The 13568-nt window shown below is 31.1% G+C and overlaps 1 protein-coding gene across 1 annotated transcript; it reads left to right on the plus strand.

The window, feature by feature from the left end:
• The first annotated feature begins 3818 nt into the window (after positions 1-3818).
• On the plus strand, positions 3819-10874 carry LOC106764749 (ABC transporter C family member 10). The gene is made up of 11 exons (XM_022779057.1): positions 3819-3860; positions 4403-6473; positions 6845-7336; positions 7783-8367; positions 8457-8621; positions 8821-9115; positions 9253-9467; positions 9557-9862; positions 9939-10002; positions 10107-10346; positions 10701-10874. Exons 2-11 carry the CDS (start codon positions 4428-4430, stop codon positions 10811-10813), a joined length of 4521 nt encoding a protein of 1506 aa, XP_022634778.1. The 5' UTR covers positions 3819-3860; positions 4403-4427; the 3' UTR covers positions 10814-10874.
• The last annotated feature ends 2694 nt before the right edge of the window (positions 10875-13568 follow it).

Consider the following 13568-nt stretch of genomic DNA (forward strand, 5'->3'; position numbering starts at 1 on the left):
ACGAAACTATGACGTTTAATACTGCAAGTTAAGATATTCTCACATTATAAATCTAAACAACAAATAAAAGTATTAAAAACAATAAATAAAAGTATTTAAAAAGGATAGAAATGAAAAATATCTATAAAAATCCTTAAACTATTATAAATACTTTATAAAATTAATATGGCACGCATGTCAATTTAGAGAAGAAAAATATTTTCATATTAATTGAAAAAAGTTTTCTTATGTTAGTTTTCAAATCGATATAAAAAAAAAAACAGAATATAGAAATTGTTCTATTTTTATATAGATTTCAAAATCAGTATAAAAAAAATCCTCATTTGTATTGGTTTTAAAATCAGTATAAAAAAATTTGTTAGTCAATATAAACCCTTAAAATATTATAAATATTTTATAAAAATAATATGACACATATGTCAACTTAGTGTATAAACACATTTTTTAGAGTTAAATATGTTTTTAGTCCCTATACTTTGGGGCGATTTTGGTTTTAGTCTCTCTTTCCAACTAAGGTACAATTTAGTCTTCCAACTTTAGAAAACTCTGGTTTTAGTCCTTTTTACCAAATTTCTTTAACTTTGTTTACTGTTTCAAACACATTTCATTCTAGCATTTGGATTGTTTACACTGTTTGACACATTTTTCTTCAATGTTAACTAAGAAACGCGTCTGAAACAACAAATAAAGTTAAAAAAATTTGGTAAAAAGGACTAAAACCAGAGTTTTCTAAAGTTGAAGGACTAAATTGTACCTTAGTTTGAAAGAAGGACTAAAACCAAAATCGCTCCAAAATATAGGGACTAAAAACATATTTAACTCCATCTTTTATGTAAGCTGAAAAAAGTTTTTTATACCATTTTTCAAATAGGTATAGAAAGAGCAGTATAGAAAGTATTCTACTATTATATTGATTTTCAAAATTAATATAAAAATATTATCTTTCATATTGGTTTTCAAATCGGTATAAAATTTTCATTAGTATATAAAAATCCTTAAACTATTATAAATATTTTATAAAAATAATGACATGTATGTCAACTAAGTGTAGAAAAACCTTTTTATATTGATTAAAAAATATTTTTGTTACTAGTTACTTTATTAGTATATCAATCATCATGTCAATCTTTAATTCATCTTATTTTAAATCTTCTTGTTTTTGTAATTATACCAAAAAAAACATTATTTATAACCAAGATTATTAAAATAATATTATGAAATAAAATAAAAAATGAATGTTTTATGGACAATGTGATTATTTACATTAAAAAATACTAAAATTTTTGTTCTAATTCCATTATTAATAAATTAAAAGAAAAAACAATCATATATATTATATTGAAAAATAACATCCAAAAGAATCCTATGATAAATTAGGATTCTATGTCAACATAGATCAACATTGAACAGTAACATACAAAAGAATCCTATGATAAATTAGATTTTGTGTCAACATAGAGCAACATACTATAAATATAAAACTAATTTTTATTTTGTTTGGTTTTGACAAAATAGTGGTTTCTAATGTCATATAATTTTTTTGAAGGATGTTTTCTCTCTCCATTATAATCAAGAATGGCTCCACAAAGCTCTATAAGTATTCATAAAAGCCTCTTAGTGTTTGGGGTGTTATCTTCTTCAAAAACTAAACCCTATTTAATATAACTTTAAAAACATGTCCATCTCATTTCCTAATTATGATGTCATCTCACAAATTTATGACTTCAAAAATAAGAAAAGTCCTTTTCTTTTTTCTTGTCATAATATATTCCTTTTATTTATTTATTTTCTAATGTCTTCGTTTTTATTTGTTATTATTGTTAGAAGTGAGTTTTAGGCCTAACTCAATCCCACAAAACCGGTGGAATAGAAATGTCCACTTAGAACTCGTTAGGATAAGTTCTAACATACCATTTTAGAAATGAGTTTTAGGCCTAACTCAACCTCCCAAAACCAGCTTGTAAAGTGAAGTTTGTACCTCACTTATATATTATAAATTGGCTTTTATAAATTGGTTTTATCTCTAGTCGATGTAGAACTTCCAACAATTATATGTCCCGAATATAATCCAAATTATTCCAAACTTTCTAGTCAAACAAAAAGTGTTTATACTAATTAGGATTTGTGAAATCCATCTAAATTCTAATGTGACTTATCATACCACGTAAGGTTGCAAAAATAAAACGTCGAAGTCATGACTAGATTTTTTTTCTTATTCAATAAAATACGTCCAAAAACTTCCAACATATATACACGTGACCAAGATATGAATATTCTAATATTCTAATATATATAATATATATATATATATATATATATATATATATATATATATATATATAAACTTATCTAATGGTAACAAATGAAACATGGAGGAAGATTTATGACACTAAAAGTTGCCAAATATATATACTTTAAGATAATCTCAAGCAAATGTGATTGCATGAATTACTTATAGTTAAGTAGAGTTATTTAACAATTTTTTCTATTAAAGTAAATGATGTAACAGTGTATTTACATCGTGGTTTGTATGTTAAGTAAAGAAAACTACTCATAACATTTAATATGGTTTAATAAGATAAGCATTTTGTTTAACATTCTTAGTGTTAAAAATACTTTTGAATTGACTTTTAATCTATGCTGCATTACAAAATTTAGAAAGTTATGATAATAAACATTTATAAGCAATAATCATTATGTATTTGAGAAAGAATAATGATAAAGTGACACATATTATAAAAGTAAAATGTCATGAATGAGTGAACTTTTGTATTTTTTAAGAAAAAAAAGAAAATAAAAGAATAAGAAAAGGTAATATGAAATGAATGTAAAAAATGTATATATGTCAAACTATTATTTTTCATTTGAAAAATCAGAAAAAAAAAAAATAATCGTTGTAAAGAGATAGTAGTTACAAAGTTTAATCAATCAACTCCCTAGCATCTTTTTTTCCTGTCTCTTGCTTTTGTCCAAAGACTGTCCACGACCCTCATACACTTCCAAAGGTAAAAAACTAACATTTATAAAAAAATAATTACAATAAATAATTTGTCGGGAGAAATTATATTATTTTAAATAAAAGTGTAAGATGAAAAAAAATTGAAGTATACAAATTAAAAAGAATTCCCTATGTGTTTTTAAGGTTGTTTTTTTAATTAGAATTAAATTTTATCTCAACAAGTAATAGTCGCTTTCAGTATATATATTCATATCATAAATATCATTAAACTAAAACTTTAACTGAATCAGAAAACAACGTCAAAAGTATACAACGAATTTTATTGAGCTTCGTTTTAATAAGCATATTGTAAGTTTTTAAATTGACAGTGAATCTTAAATTAGTGATATTAAAATGATTTTCGAGTTTACGTGTTCGAGTTCAATTAAACGTGAATTAAACTGAAACACTTAACTCATATATTAAAATCAGATTAAAAATATTATAATTATTTATTATTTTTAATTATATAAGTTGATAATATTTCAATTTTGAATTAGTATCTTTATAATAATTTTGATGAAATTGGAGAATATTTCGATTATAATAGTATTAAGAGAATCTATTGAGTCAACAAAATCTGTAGTGCGTGAAATTTGGTTACAAAATTTAAACTTATTAAAAAGTTTAGATTGACATTACTTATTTATAGCTTAACTGTAGCTCATGTCACTGACTTTGACATCCATATCTGAAATTAATTATTTATATTAAAGTGGCCTTTTTGCACGGTTTAAGTTTCTATATATATGATTGCCACCATATTTTCATCAACCAAATGTTTTCTGGTGTATCATTGAGTTATTGAGTATCTGCGTGGAGTCACAATGCCGGAACAATTCTCGCTGCATGAGTTGAGAAGGTGTGTATATGTATTCACTTTATTTATAACTGAAAATTTTGTTTATTCTGTGTATACAACTTTGTCTTCACAAACTAAACATTTCTCTCTGCAGTGTTGCAGTAAGCTATTAATGTTCATAGATATAGCCTCCATAAATCTTTTCTTAGCTTACTTTGGTGTTTGTGATGATCCTCTTTTAAATTAGCTCCGGTTGTTTGTTACTATTAGACATGAAGTCATCGTTTAGTATTCTAGTCAAAGGTTTCGAGAATTCAAGTTGAAGCATTCATATTTGATACTTATAAGCTCTCAAGAAATTAACTCCCTCTTACTATTTTGGTAATGCGTGTTGTATGTAGACATTTGAGGTCATGAAACTTAACCTTCAAATTACTTAGTATACTATTGTTTATAGAATTGGCCTAATCATTGATCACTTGTTGAGCACTAAGGCTTCTTGCATGAGAGTTACATCAGCTAGTTGGTTGGTTAGCTTATTATTGGTGACCCAGTTTTTTGGTTCAATATTGACATTCATAAATTTGTTTTGAATGCTACAGTGTTTAAGGGGAAATAACAAAGAAGATGGAAGATTTTTGGAGCAAGATTTGTGGTGATTCTGTTGGTTCAAAGACTACGGGAAAGCTTTCGTGTTATGATTTCAAGTTTCTGAAAGATCCTTCCTTATGCATCAACCATTTATTGATAATATCCTTTGATGCGTTACTCTTGATCATGTTGACTTTCGCTATGATCTACAAGTCTTTCTCGAGACCATGTCAGGGTCTAATCCAAGTGGAAAGATATTCAAAATTGCAACTGTGTTCTGCCATAACTAGTGGCTCTCTTGGGTTGTTGAATTTGTGTTTAGGCATTTGGGTTTTGGAGGAGAAGTTAAGGAAAAGCAATACTACTTTCCCCCTTCACTGGTGGCTACTAGAAATTTTTCAGGGATTCACATGGTTGTTTGTGGGATTAACTGTAAGTCTCAAGCTGAAACAACTTTCAAGAGTATGGTTATGGTTGTTCTCTATATTGACATTCTTTGTTAATGGTATTGTCTGTCTTTTATCCATGTCTTACTTAATTACCAGCAGAGAACTATCCTTCAAGATTGTTTTAGATGTTCTATCTCTTCTTGGAGCCTTTCTACTACTTTCATGCACATATAGTGTATGTAAAATTGAAGACACAAACAGAGAAACTAGAGAAGGCCTTTATGCCCCTTTAAGCGACCAGTTCAATGGAGTTGATTCTAATAGGTATGTAACCCCATTTGCAAAAGCTGGATTCTGTAGTAGGATGTTGTTTTGGTGGTTGAATCCACTTATGGAAAAGGGTCAAGAGAAAACCCTTGAGGATGAGGATATCCCAAAGTTGGGAGAGTCGGATCAAGCAGAAAGTTGTTATCTATTGTTTCAAGAACGCTTGAATAAACAGATAGAAAAAGATCCATCGTCACCTGTGTCAATTTTGTGGATAATAATTATCTGCCATCAAAAAGAGATTTTGATATCAGGATTCTTTGCATTGCTTAAGGTGGTGACTGTGTCTTGTGGTCCTGTACTTCTAAATGCCTTTATACTGGTAGCTGAGGGTAATGAAAGTTTTAAGTATGAAGGCTATGTATTGGTCATATCACTTTTCATTATAAAGGTCATAGAGTCCCTATCCCAAAGGCAGTGGTACTTCCGCAGTAGACTTATAGGGATGAAAGTTAGGTCATTGCTTACTGCAGCCATTTATAAAAAACTGTTGAGGTTGTCCAATGTTGCGAGATTGACACACTCTGGTGGGGAGATAATGAATTATGTGACTGTGGATACTTACAGAATTGGAGAATTTCCATTTTGGTTTCACCAAACATGGACTACAAGTCTCCAACTATGTTTTGCATTAGTAATACTTTTTCGTGCCATTGGGATGGCAACTATTGCCTCATTGGTGGTGATAGTTCTCACTGTGTTGTGCAATACTCCAATAGCTAAGTTACAACACAAGTTTCAGACAGAACTTATGGTGTCACAAGATGAGAGATTGAAGGCTATTTCTGAAGCTCTTTNGAATATGAAAGTTCTAAAGNTATATGCATGGGAAAATCATTTTAAAAATGCTATAGAGAAGTTAAGAAAAGAGGAACTCAAATTGTTAGCTGCAGTGCAACTACGAAAGGCATACAACGTAATTATCTTTTGGTCTTCGCCTGTTTTGGTTTCTGCTGCTTCTTTTGGGGTGTGTTACTTCCTTAAAGTTCCATTGCATGCAAATAATGTTTTCACATTTGTAGCAGCTCTACGGATTGTGCAAGAGCCAATTACAACCATCCCAGATGTTATCGGGGTGGTTATTCAAGCTAAGGTTGCATTTACTCGAATTATTAAGTTCCTTGAGGCACCTGAACTACGAAGTAACAGTTTTAGNAAAAAGAGCTTTGTTANCAATATTAATGACTCAATTATAATCAAACATGCCGATTTTTCGTGGGAAGATAATGTATTAAAGCCAACATTGAGGAACATAAATCTGGAGATTAAACATGGGCAAAAGGTGGCTATTTGTGGAGAAGTTGGCTCTGGAAAATCAACCCTCTTGTCACTGATTCTTGGAGAGGTTCCTATCACAAAAGGAACTGTAAGTTTTTTTTCTCCTTATGTGCTTATAGAATAAACTACTAAATCTTGTGATTCACCACCATTCTGTAATAACTTGGTATTCATACTTTGTAGACAATAATTTATCATTAGCATATGGAAAAATCTATTTTGACAGATTTTTAGACAACATTTTGACACAATACAGATGTCACTTTTTCACTGGTTCATTATTTATTTGTTATTGTGTTGATGTATGCTGTGCCAAAATGTTGTCAAAAATTTTGTGTTAACTTATAATTGCCTTTAGCACATACATTCTAATTATTGTAAGGAGGGATTTATTTCCCTTTTGTTCATTGTTAGCCAAAACATTATAGTAGGTGTCTGATTCTCTTTTCTGAACTACAGATAGACATTTATGGGAAGTTTGCTTATGTTTCTCAAACAGCATGGATACAAACAGGTACTGTAAGGGAAAATATTTTGTTTGGGTCGGAATTAGATGCTGAAAGATATCAAGAAACACTTCATAGATCTTCACTAGTGAAGGACCTGGAGTTGTTTCCCAATGGTGACCTAACAGAAATAGGTGAGAGAGGAGTTACCTTAAGTGGAGGTCAGAAGCAGCGAATTCAACTTGCACGTGCTTTTTATCAGAATGCTGATATATATCTTTTGGATGATCCATTCAGTGCTGTTGATGCCCATACTGCCACAAATTTATTTAATGTAATGTCATTTTCCTTTTTTCTCATGCTGCATTTATATTGTAAGGGTCGTTTTTTACTTCAACATGGCTTTGAAATATGGCAGGATTACATCATGGAAGGACTTAAAGAGAAAACGGTATTAGTAGTAACCCATCAAGTTGACTTCCTACCAGCATTTGATTATGTTTTGGTAATTTCATTCATCACAGGAAATTTATATCATATTTCATCTTTGTTGTATGTGTGTAACTGCTGATTATAAATTGTAATGCATTTAAAGTCACTTATTTCATTTTATAATTTGTCTCCATATCCCTTCTATTGAATGAAATTTGTTGTATGACTCCATTGTTGCCTTTGTATCATAACTACAAATTTTAAAGTTCACTAAGGAAAAAATCTATTCATTTCTTTTAAATTTTTCTTCAAAAGGGTCTCGAATAAAGACAGGAGATTCTACTGGAAAGGATTCATTAAGTTTTACACCTTGATATCTGACCTCTGGTTCTGGTTTATTAGTTTGGTGCGACACTCAAGTAAATGTGGCTAACTGAGAAGTAAATTAGTGTTGTTCAAGTACTTTTGATGACACTACTCCATCTTGGACTTTCTAATTCTATTTTATTTTATGTTTAGTTAATTTCAAAGGGGGAAATCCTTGAAGTTGCTCCTTATCATCATCTATTGAGCTCAAGTAAGGAATTCCAGAACCTCGTCAATGCTCACAAGAAGATGGCTGGTTCTAACGAGCTTGTGAATGTTACTTTTTCCAAGAGATATCCAACTTCTGTTAGAGAGATTAGACAAGCTTTCATGAAAAACCAATTCAACATAGCACAGAGTAAATTAATAAAGCAGGAAGAGAGAGAGATAGGAGACACTGGCTTGAAGCCTTACTTACAATATCTGAATCAAATGAAGTGCTATATACTCTTCTCTGTTGCTGCTCTTTGTCACCTTGCATTTTCAATTTTCCAAATATTGCAAAACTTATGGATGGCTACAAATGTTGATAACCATCATGTCAGCACGTTGCGGTTGATAGTAGTTTACTTCTTGATTGGAGTTATTTCGATACTTTTCATGTTCATTAGAANTNTNAGTCTTGTTTNTTTGGGGTTTCTNTCATCAAAGTATCTTTTTCTACAATTAATGAACTCACTATTTCGTGCACCAATGTCTTTTTATGACTCTACACCATTAGGAAGGATACTGAGTAGGGTAAGTATATCAAACAATCTTTTTCCTTGCTGTGAAATGTGATGGTGATGGAAGTAACATAGTATTTTGACTCTCATTTTCTTTGTTAGGTTTCATCAGATCTTAGCATTGTGGACCTTGATATTCCATTTAGCCTCACCTTTACTGTGGGAGCAACAATAAACGCTTATTCAACTCTGATAGTTTTAGCAGTTGTCACTTGGCCAGTCTTGGTTATCTCAATAGCATTAGTTTATATTTCAATTCGCTTGCAGGTAATACAGATTATTCTTTGAATTCATTAAAACAGTGAAATAGTGTTCTTTATCAACTGTGAGAAATACAAGTTTTAATTTCATAATATGTTTTGGACCTTCTACCTTTTGTCCTTGGGTTAACTTATTAATTTTTTTATAGTATTTAAAATATTAGTTGGAAAGTAAACATGGTAAGTTTTGTTTCTTCTTTTAACAGAGATATTACTTTGCCTCTGCTAAAGAAGTAATGCGGATGAATGGCACAACAAAATCCTTTGTGGCTAATCATATTGCTGAAACTGTTGCTGGAGTTGTGACAATAAGGGCTTTTGAGGAGGAATATCGTTATTTTGTAAAGAATCTTGATTTGATTGACATCAATGCTAGTTGTTTCTTCCATAGTTTTGCCTCGAATGAGTGGTTGATCCTACATTTAGAAACTGCAGCTGCAGTTGTACTTTCCTTCTCAGCACTTTGCATGGTCTTGTTTCCACCTGGGACTTTTACATCTGGTGAGACTTGGTCATTCTTACATCTATAATGTAATTGTTTGAGTATTTTAATCATCTTTAAATTATTTTCTTTATCCTGAACAAAAGCCATTATTACTTTTGAAAGAAGCTTCTTATTTGCACTAACCTTTCTCCAGGATTTATTGGCATGGTTCTCTCTTATGGCCTTACACTAAGCTTTTCCTTAGTATTTTCAATTCAAAGTCAATGCAGCCTTGCAAATTACGTAGTATCTATAGAGAGGTTAAATCAGTATATGCATATACAAAGTGAGGCAGCAGAAGTAATAGAAACAAAACGCCCTCCTTTTAATTGGCCAGATAAAGGTGAAATAGAAATAAATGACTTGCAGGTAACTGGTACATACTTTAGAATAAGAATGTTTAGAAAGAGTAATGTTGAAGTGAACTGAATAATTTACTGGTTTACACACTAAGACAGGTACGATACAGGCCTGATGGACCCCTTATACTTCATGGAATCACATGCACATTCAAAGCAGGACACAAGGTTGGAATTGTTGGCAGAACAGGCAGTGGAAAGTCCACTCTTATTGGTTCTTTATTTCGTCTTGTGGAGCCAGCAGGTGGAAAAATTGTTGTGGATGGCATAGACATATCTTCTATTGGCCTTCATGATTTGAGGTCACGTTTTGGTGTTATACCTCAGGATCCTACCCTTTTTAATGGAACTGTTAGATTCAATTTGGACCCTTTGTCTCAACACTCTGATAAAGAGATATGGGAGGTAAAANTTTGTTGCATTCTANTTGTCTTTGCTTCTCATAGCAAAAGGTGGANTGATTTTGTTGCTTAACATGAAGGTTCTTGGGAAGTGTCAGTTGCGAGAAGTTGTCCAAGAGAAAGAAGAGGGCTTAAACTCCTCAGGTACACTTACAAGTTTATTTATCATAACTATGTTGCAAGAATTTGAAGTACTTTCCTCCAAGTTAGCAATTAGTAGTGAACAACAATGTTAAATTGTTACACAGTTGTTGAAGATGGCTCAAACTGGAGCATGGGACAGAGGCAGCTGTTTTGTTTGGGGCGTGCTATTTTGAGAAGTAGTAAGATATTGGTGTTGGATGAAGCCACAGCATCAATTGATAATGCAACTGATTTGATTCTGCAGAAAACCATTAGGACTGAATTTGCTGATTGTACAGTAATAACAGTTGCACACAGAATACCAACTGTGATGGATTCCACTGTGGTTCTTTCAATCAGTGATGGTAAGTTTCATATTGATCATTTAGTCTCTTTATGTCATTTGACAAACACTTTTTCATTCTAGTTCATGACTCCTCTTTCATTTCACATAGTGTAAACAGAGAGTTCAGTTGCTGAATACCACTTGATTTAACACACACCAAATATACGTTTCTTTTAAACATAAAAATTGGTTGCATTTACCTATTTACAAGGTAAAGTTAACATTTCAATTTCCATGGCACATATTGATAACATAAAATATGGAGTTCTTGATTTTCACACTGGAACTTTTATCTGTGAAAAAGAGTTAATAGTATGCTTGATCATTTGTTTCTTTCCTTCATAGAAAAAGAACCTTATGATTCCATATACAGGAAAATTGGTGGAGTATGATGAACCAAACACCTTGATGAAGACAGAAGGGTCATTATTCAGACAACTTGTCCGAGAATATTGGTCTCATTTTCTCTCTTCAGAATCCCATTGATGCTATTGTTATATTCTAGAAAAAAAGTAAACGAAGTTTGCTATGAAGATGTAAGGTTTAATGGAACTTTTGTTACTCCATGCATCACAATTGTTCAAATTTAGTTCCAACCCTTTGCAGAAGTTAGCCTATAATCTTGAGAAGTTTTACATTTTCACTTGTATTGTATGCTACTTTGTAGGTATGTGAAATTAGTATTTCTCCACTTCAGCTTTAAATATAACTTGTACTCTTTAAGTAAAAATCATTTCGAATCAATTAAGAAAATTGTCAGAAGCCTTACATGGGTAATTGATTTCTATTTTTATAGTTAGCCATTGAATTAACAATAATAATCCTATCAGTTGAATGATGGCTTGGTGTGTTGAGCTTCCTAAATAATAGAAAATTAAAGGAAAATGTAAATGAGCAATATATTTTGAAAGAGGAACTGAAATTAAGAAATAGGGATATATGATGAACAAAAGTAGATAAATAATAGAAATTAATTTAATTTATATTAAGGATTTTAAAATATGTAATTAAAATTAAAAAATAAATATTTTAAGGATCAACCCAGGTTATGTTTGGTAAGGCTTTAAATAAATTAATGATTTCCGACAAACTATTTGGACTAGCCTTTTCAAAATTGTTAGCTTCTGTCTTATAGTTTCTCACCATTTATGTTTATTCTATTTTTATGATTTAAATATTTATTAAATCTTATTGTTACTCCTTTTAAATAAGGTATGTTATTTATTTACTTTATTTTTTCATAGTTTTACTTTTTTTTTTTATATTGTATTATATATTTTTCAAATAAGTTTATGACATCGCTACTATTATATGAATTTTATTAAAAAATAAAATAAAAACTAAAAGAAATGGAGAATCATACTAAACTTACCATAAAAATTACATTGTAAAAAAAACTCTATTATAAAAAAAGTTCAAAATTTCTTTTATAAAAATCATTTTATGTTTTGAATTCCATATAATAGAAAGAGACATAACATATAAACTTTTATTGGTGTATTCTCTCTCATTCAACTTTTAATTTTTAGAAGTTTTTGTTTTATAGAATTTAGTATGAATTTATTCTACCAAGTTTTTTTATAATTTAAACATGTTTATTATCTTTCTTAATATTGTAATCTTTTTTTTCACTAAGCATATTAGTCTATTTAGAAATTATTTTCAATTCTTTCGTAAAACAAGTTTCCTTAGATGTAAAAGGAGTATGAATGAATTGTTGCGGAATAATTGACTTTAATTATTGTATACCTTACAAATTATTGACAATGAGAATGACATTATCTAAAAAAGACATACAAGTCAATGAATTAGATTCCATCGACACATCATCATCAAAATTCATAACAAGAAAATATTCGTTCATAATATAATTATTATAATACCACTACTACCTTATGTTGTGATTGAGAAACAAGTTGTAACATCCCATTTTACTAGTATAAAATTATTAAAATAAGTGCTATAAATATGATAATTGACAAGAAACTTGAGATTTCTAAAGTTGTAGACTTGTACATAGAGAACTAAAACCTAATTATGTCATTACTTCGCTCGCTCCTGCACTGGGTCAACTAGAAGGAAGTTCCCCCTAAGCTAACACTATTTAAGATGGCCATTACAAAAGAGAAAACAAAAAGACATGGATGGACAAAGATAAAAGGGTAAGCTAATATCAAAAGAATAAAATATGGAATTCACAAAAAGAATCATATATCTCTCATAAAGCATGTACTTTCATTCTTGTAATATTTGCATTGTGAGCACCATAGCTAAGGGTTTACAACATTACACATATTCTCTTTGGATTGGTATTGAAAGAAGAGCATTAATGAATGTTATCTAATTTGATTGTGTGAACTTGCTTCCTAGTTATTTGACTTTTGCTGAGTAGATGTTTTTCTTAGCCAAGTTACCTCTTGCTTGAGGACAAGCAAGGTTTTAAGTGTGGGGGAGTGATAACGGTTGATTTAACGTGTTTGTGTGTGTATGTTTTGAGAACAAATCAACTCCTTCATAGATTTTACCTTGTTTTATCCTCACGTTTAATGTGTTTTCTAGTTTTCTTATGTTTATGTAGTATATGCTTGTTTTTACCTCTAATCTCTATGTTTGAGTGTGTGAAATAAAGGAATAGGAAGTAATTCTAGTGGAGGAAAACAAGCAAGAACTCAAGGGAACATGTTTTGGGACAATAAAAGATCAATCTGAAGCAAATACCCATTTTGGACGCCTTTGGAAGCGCACAAGAACTTGAATTGAGAAATGCTGAAGCTGCGCTGGTGCTGAGCGGTACATTTCCAGCGCTGAGTGCCAGAGTTCTGTGATTGTAGCGCTGAGCGCCACTTTCCCAGCGCTGAGCGCCAGAGTTGCAGAGTTTCCAGCGCCAGGAATCCGCGCTGGGCATGAGAAGTTGTTGTATCTCACATCTGATGCAGTGAAAAATGGCGCTGGGGGCCAGGAAGCCGCGTTGGGCGCGAAAATTCGCTGATGTGTCAAAAATGGGTTATTTAAACATGGGTCTCGCGATTTTTGAAAGTCTTTTCCTCCTACACTTCATTCTTCACCTAGAGAGATTGCGAGAGGCCTTTGGAGGCTATTTGGGGTGTTGGGAAGCTCTCCCACTCCTCCTTGGGTCTTCAAGCTTCATCAATGGTGATTTTGCCCCTTTTGGGTTGAGGAAGAAGATGGGTCACAAATTGGATATGGAGATGCGAAGGGGAGGCGCAAATGGAGCATGAAG

This window comes from Vigna radiata, chromosome 1, assembly GCF_000741045.1.
Source record: "Vigna radiata var. radiata cultivar VC1973A chromosome 1, Vradiata_ver6, whole genome shotgun sequence".
Lineage (NCBI taxonomy): Eukaryota > Viridiplantae > Streptophyta > Magnoliopsida > Fabales > Fabaceae > Vigna > Vigna radiata.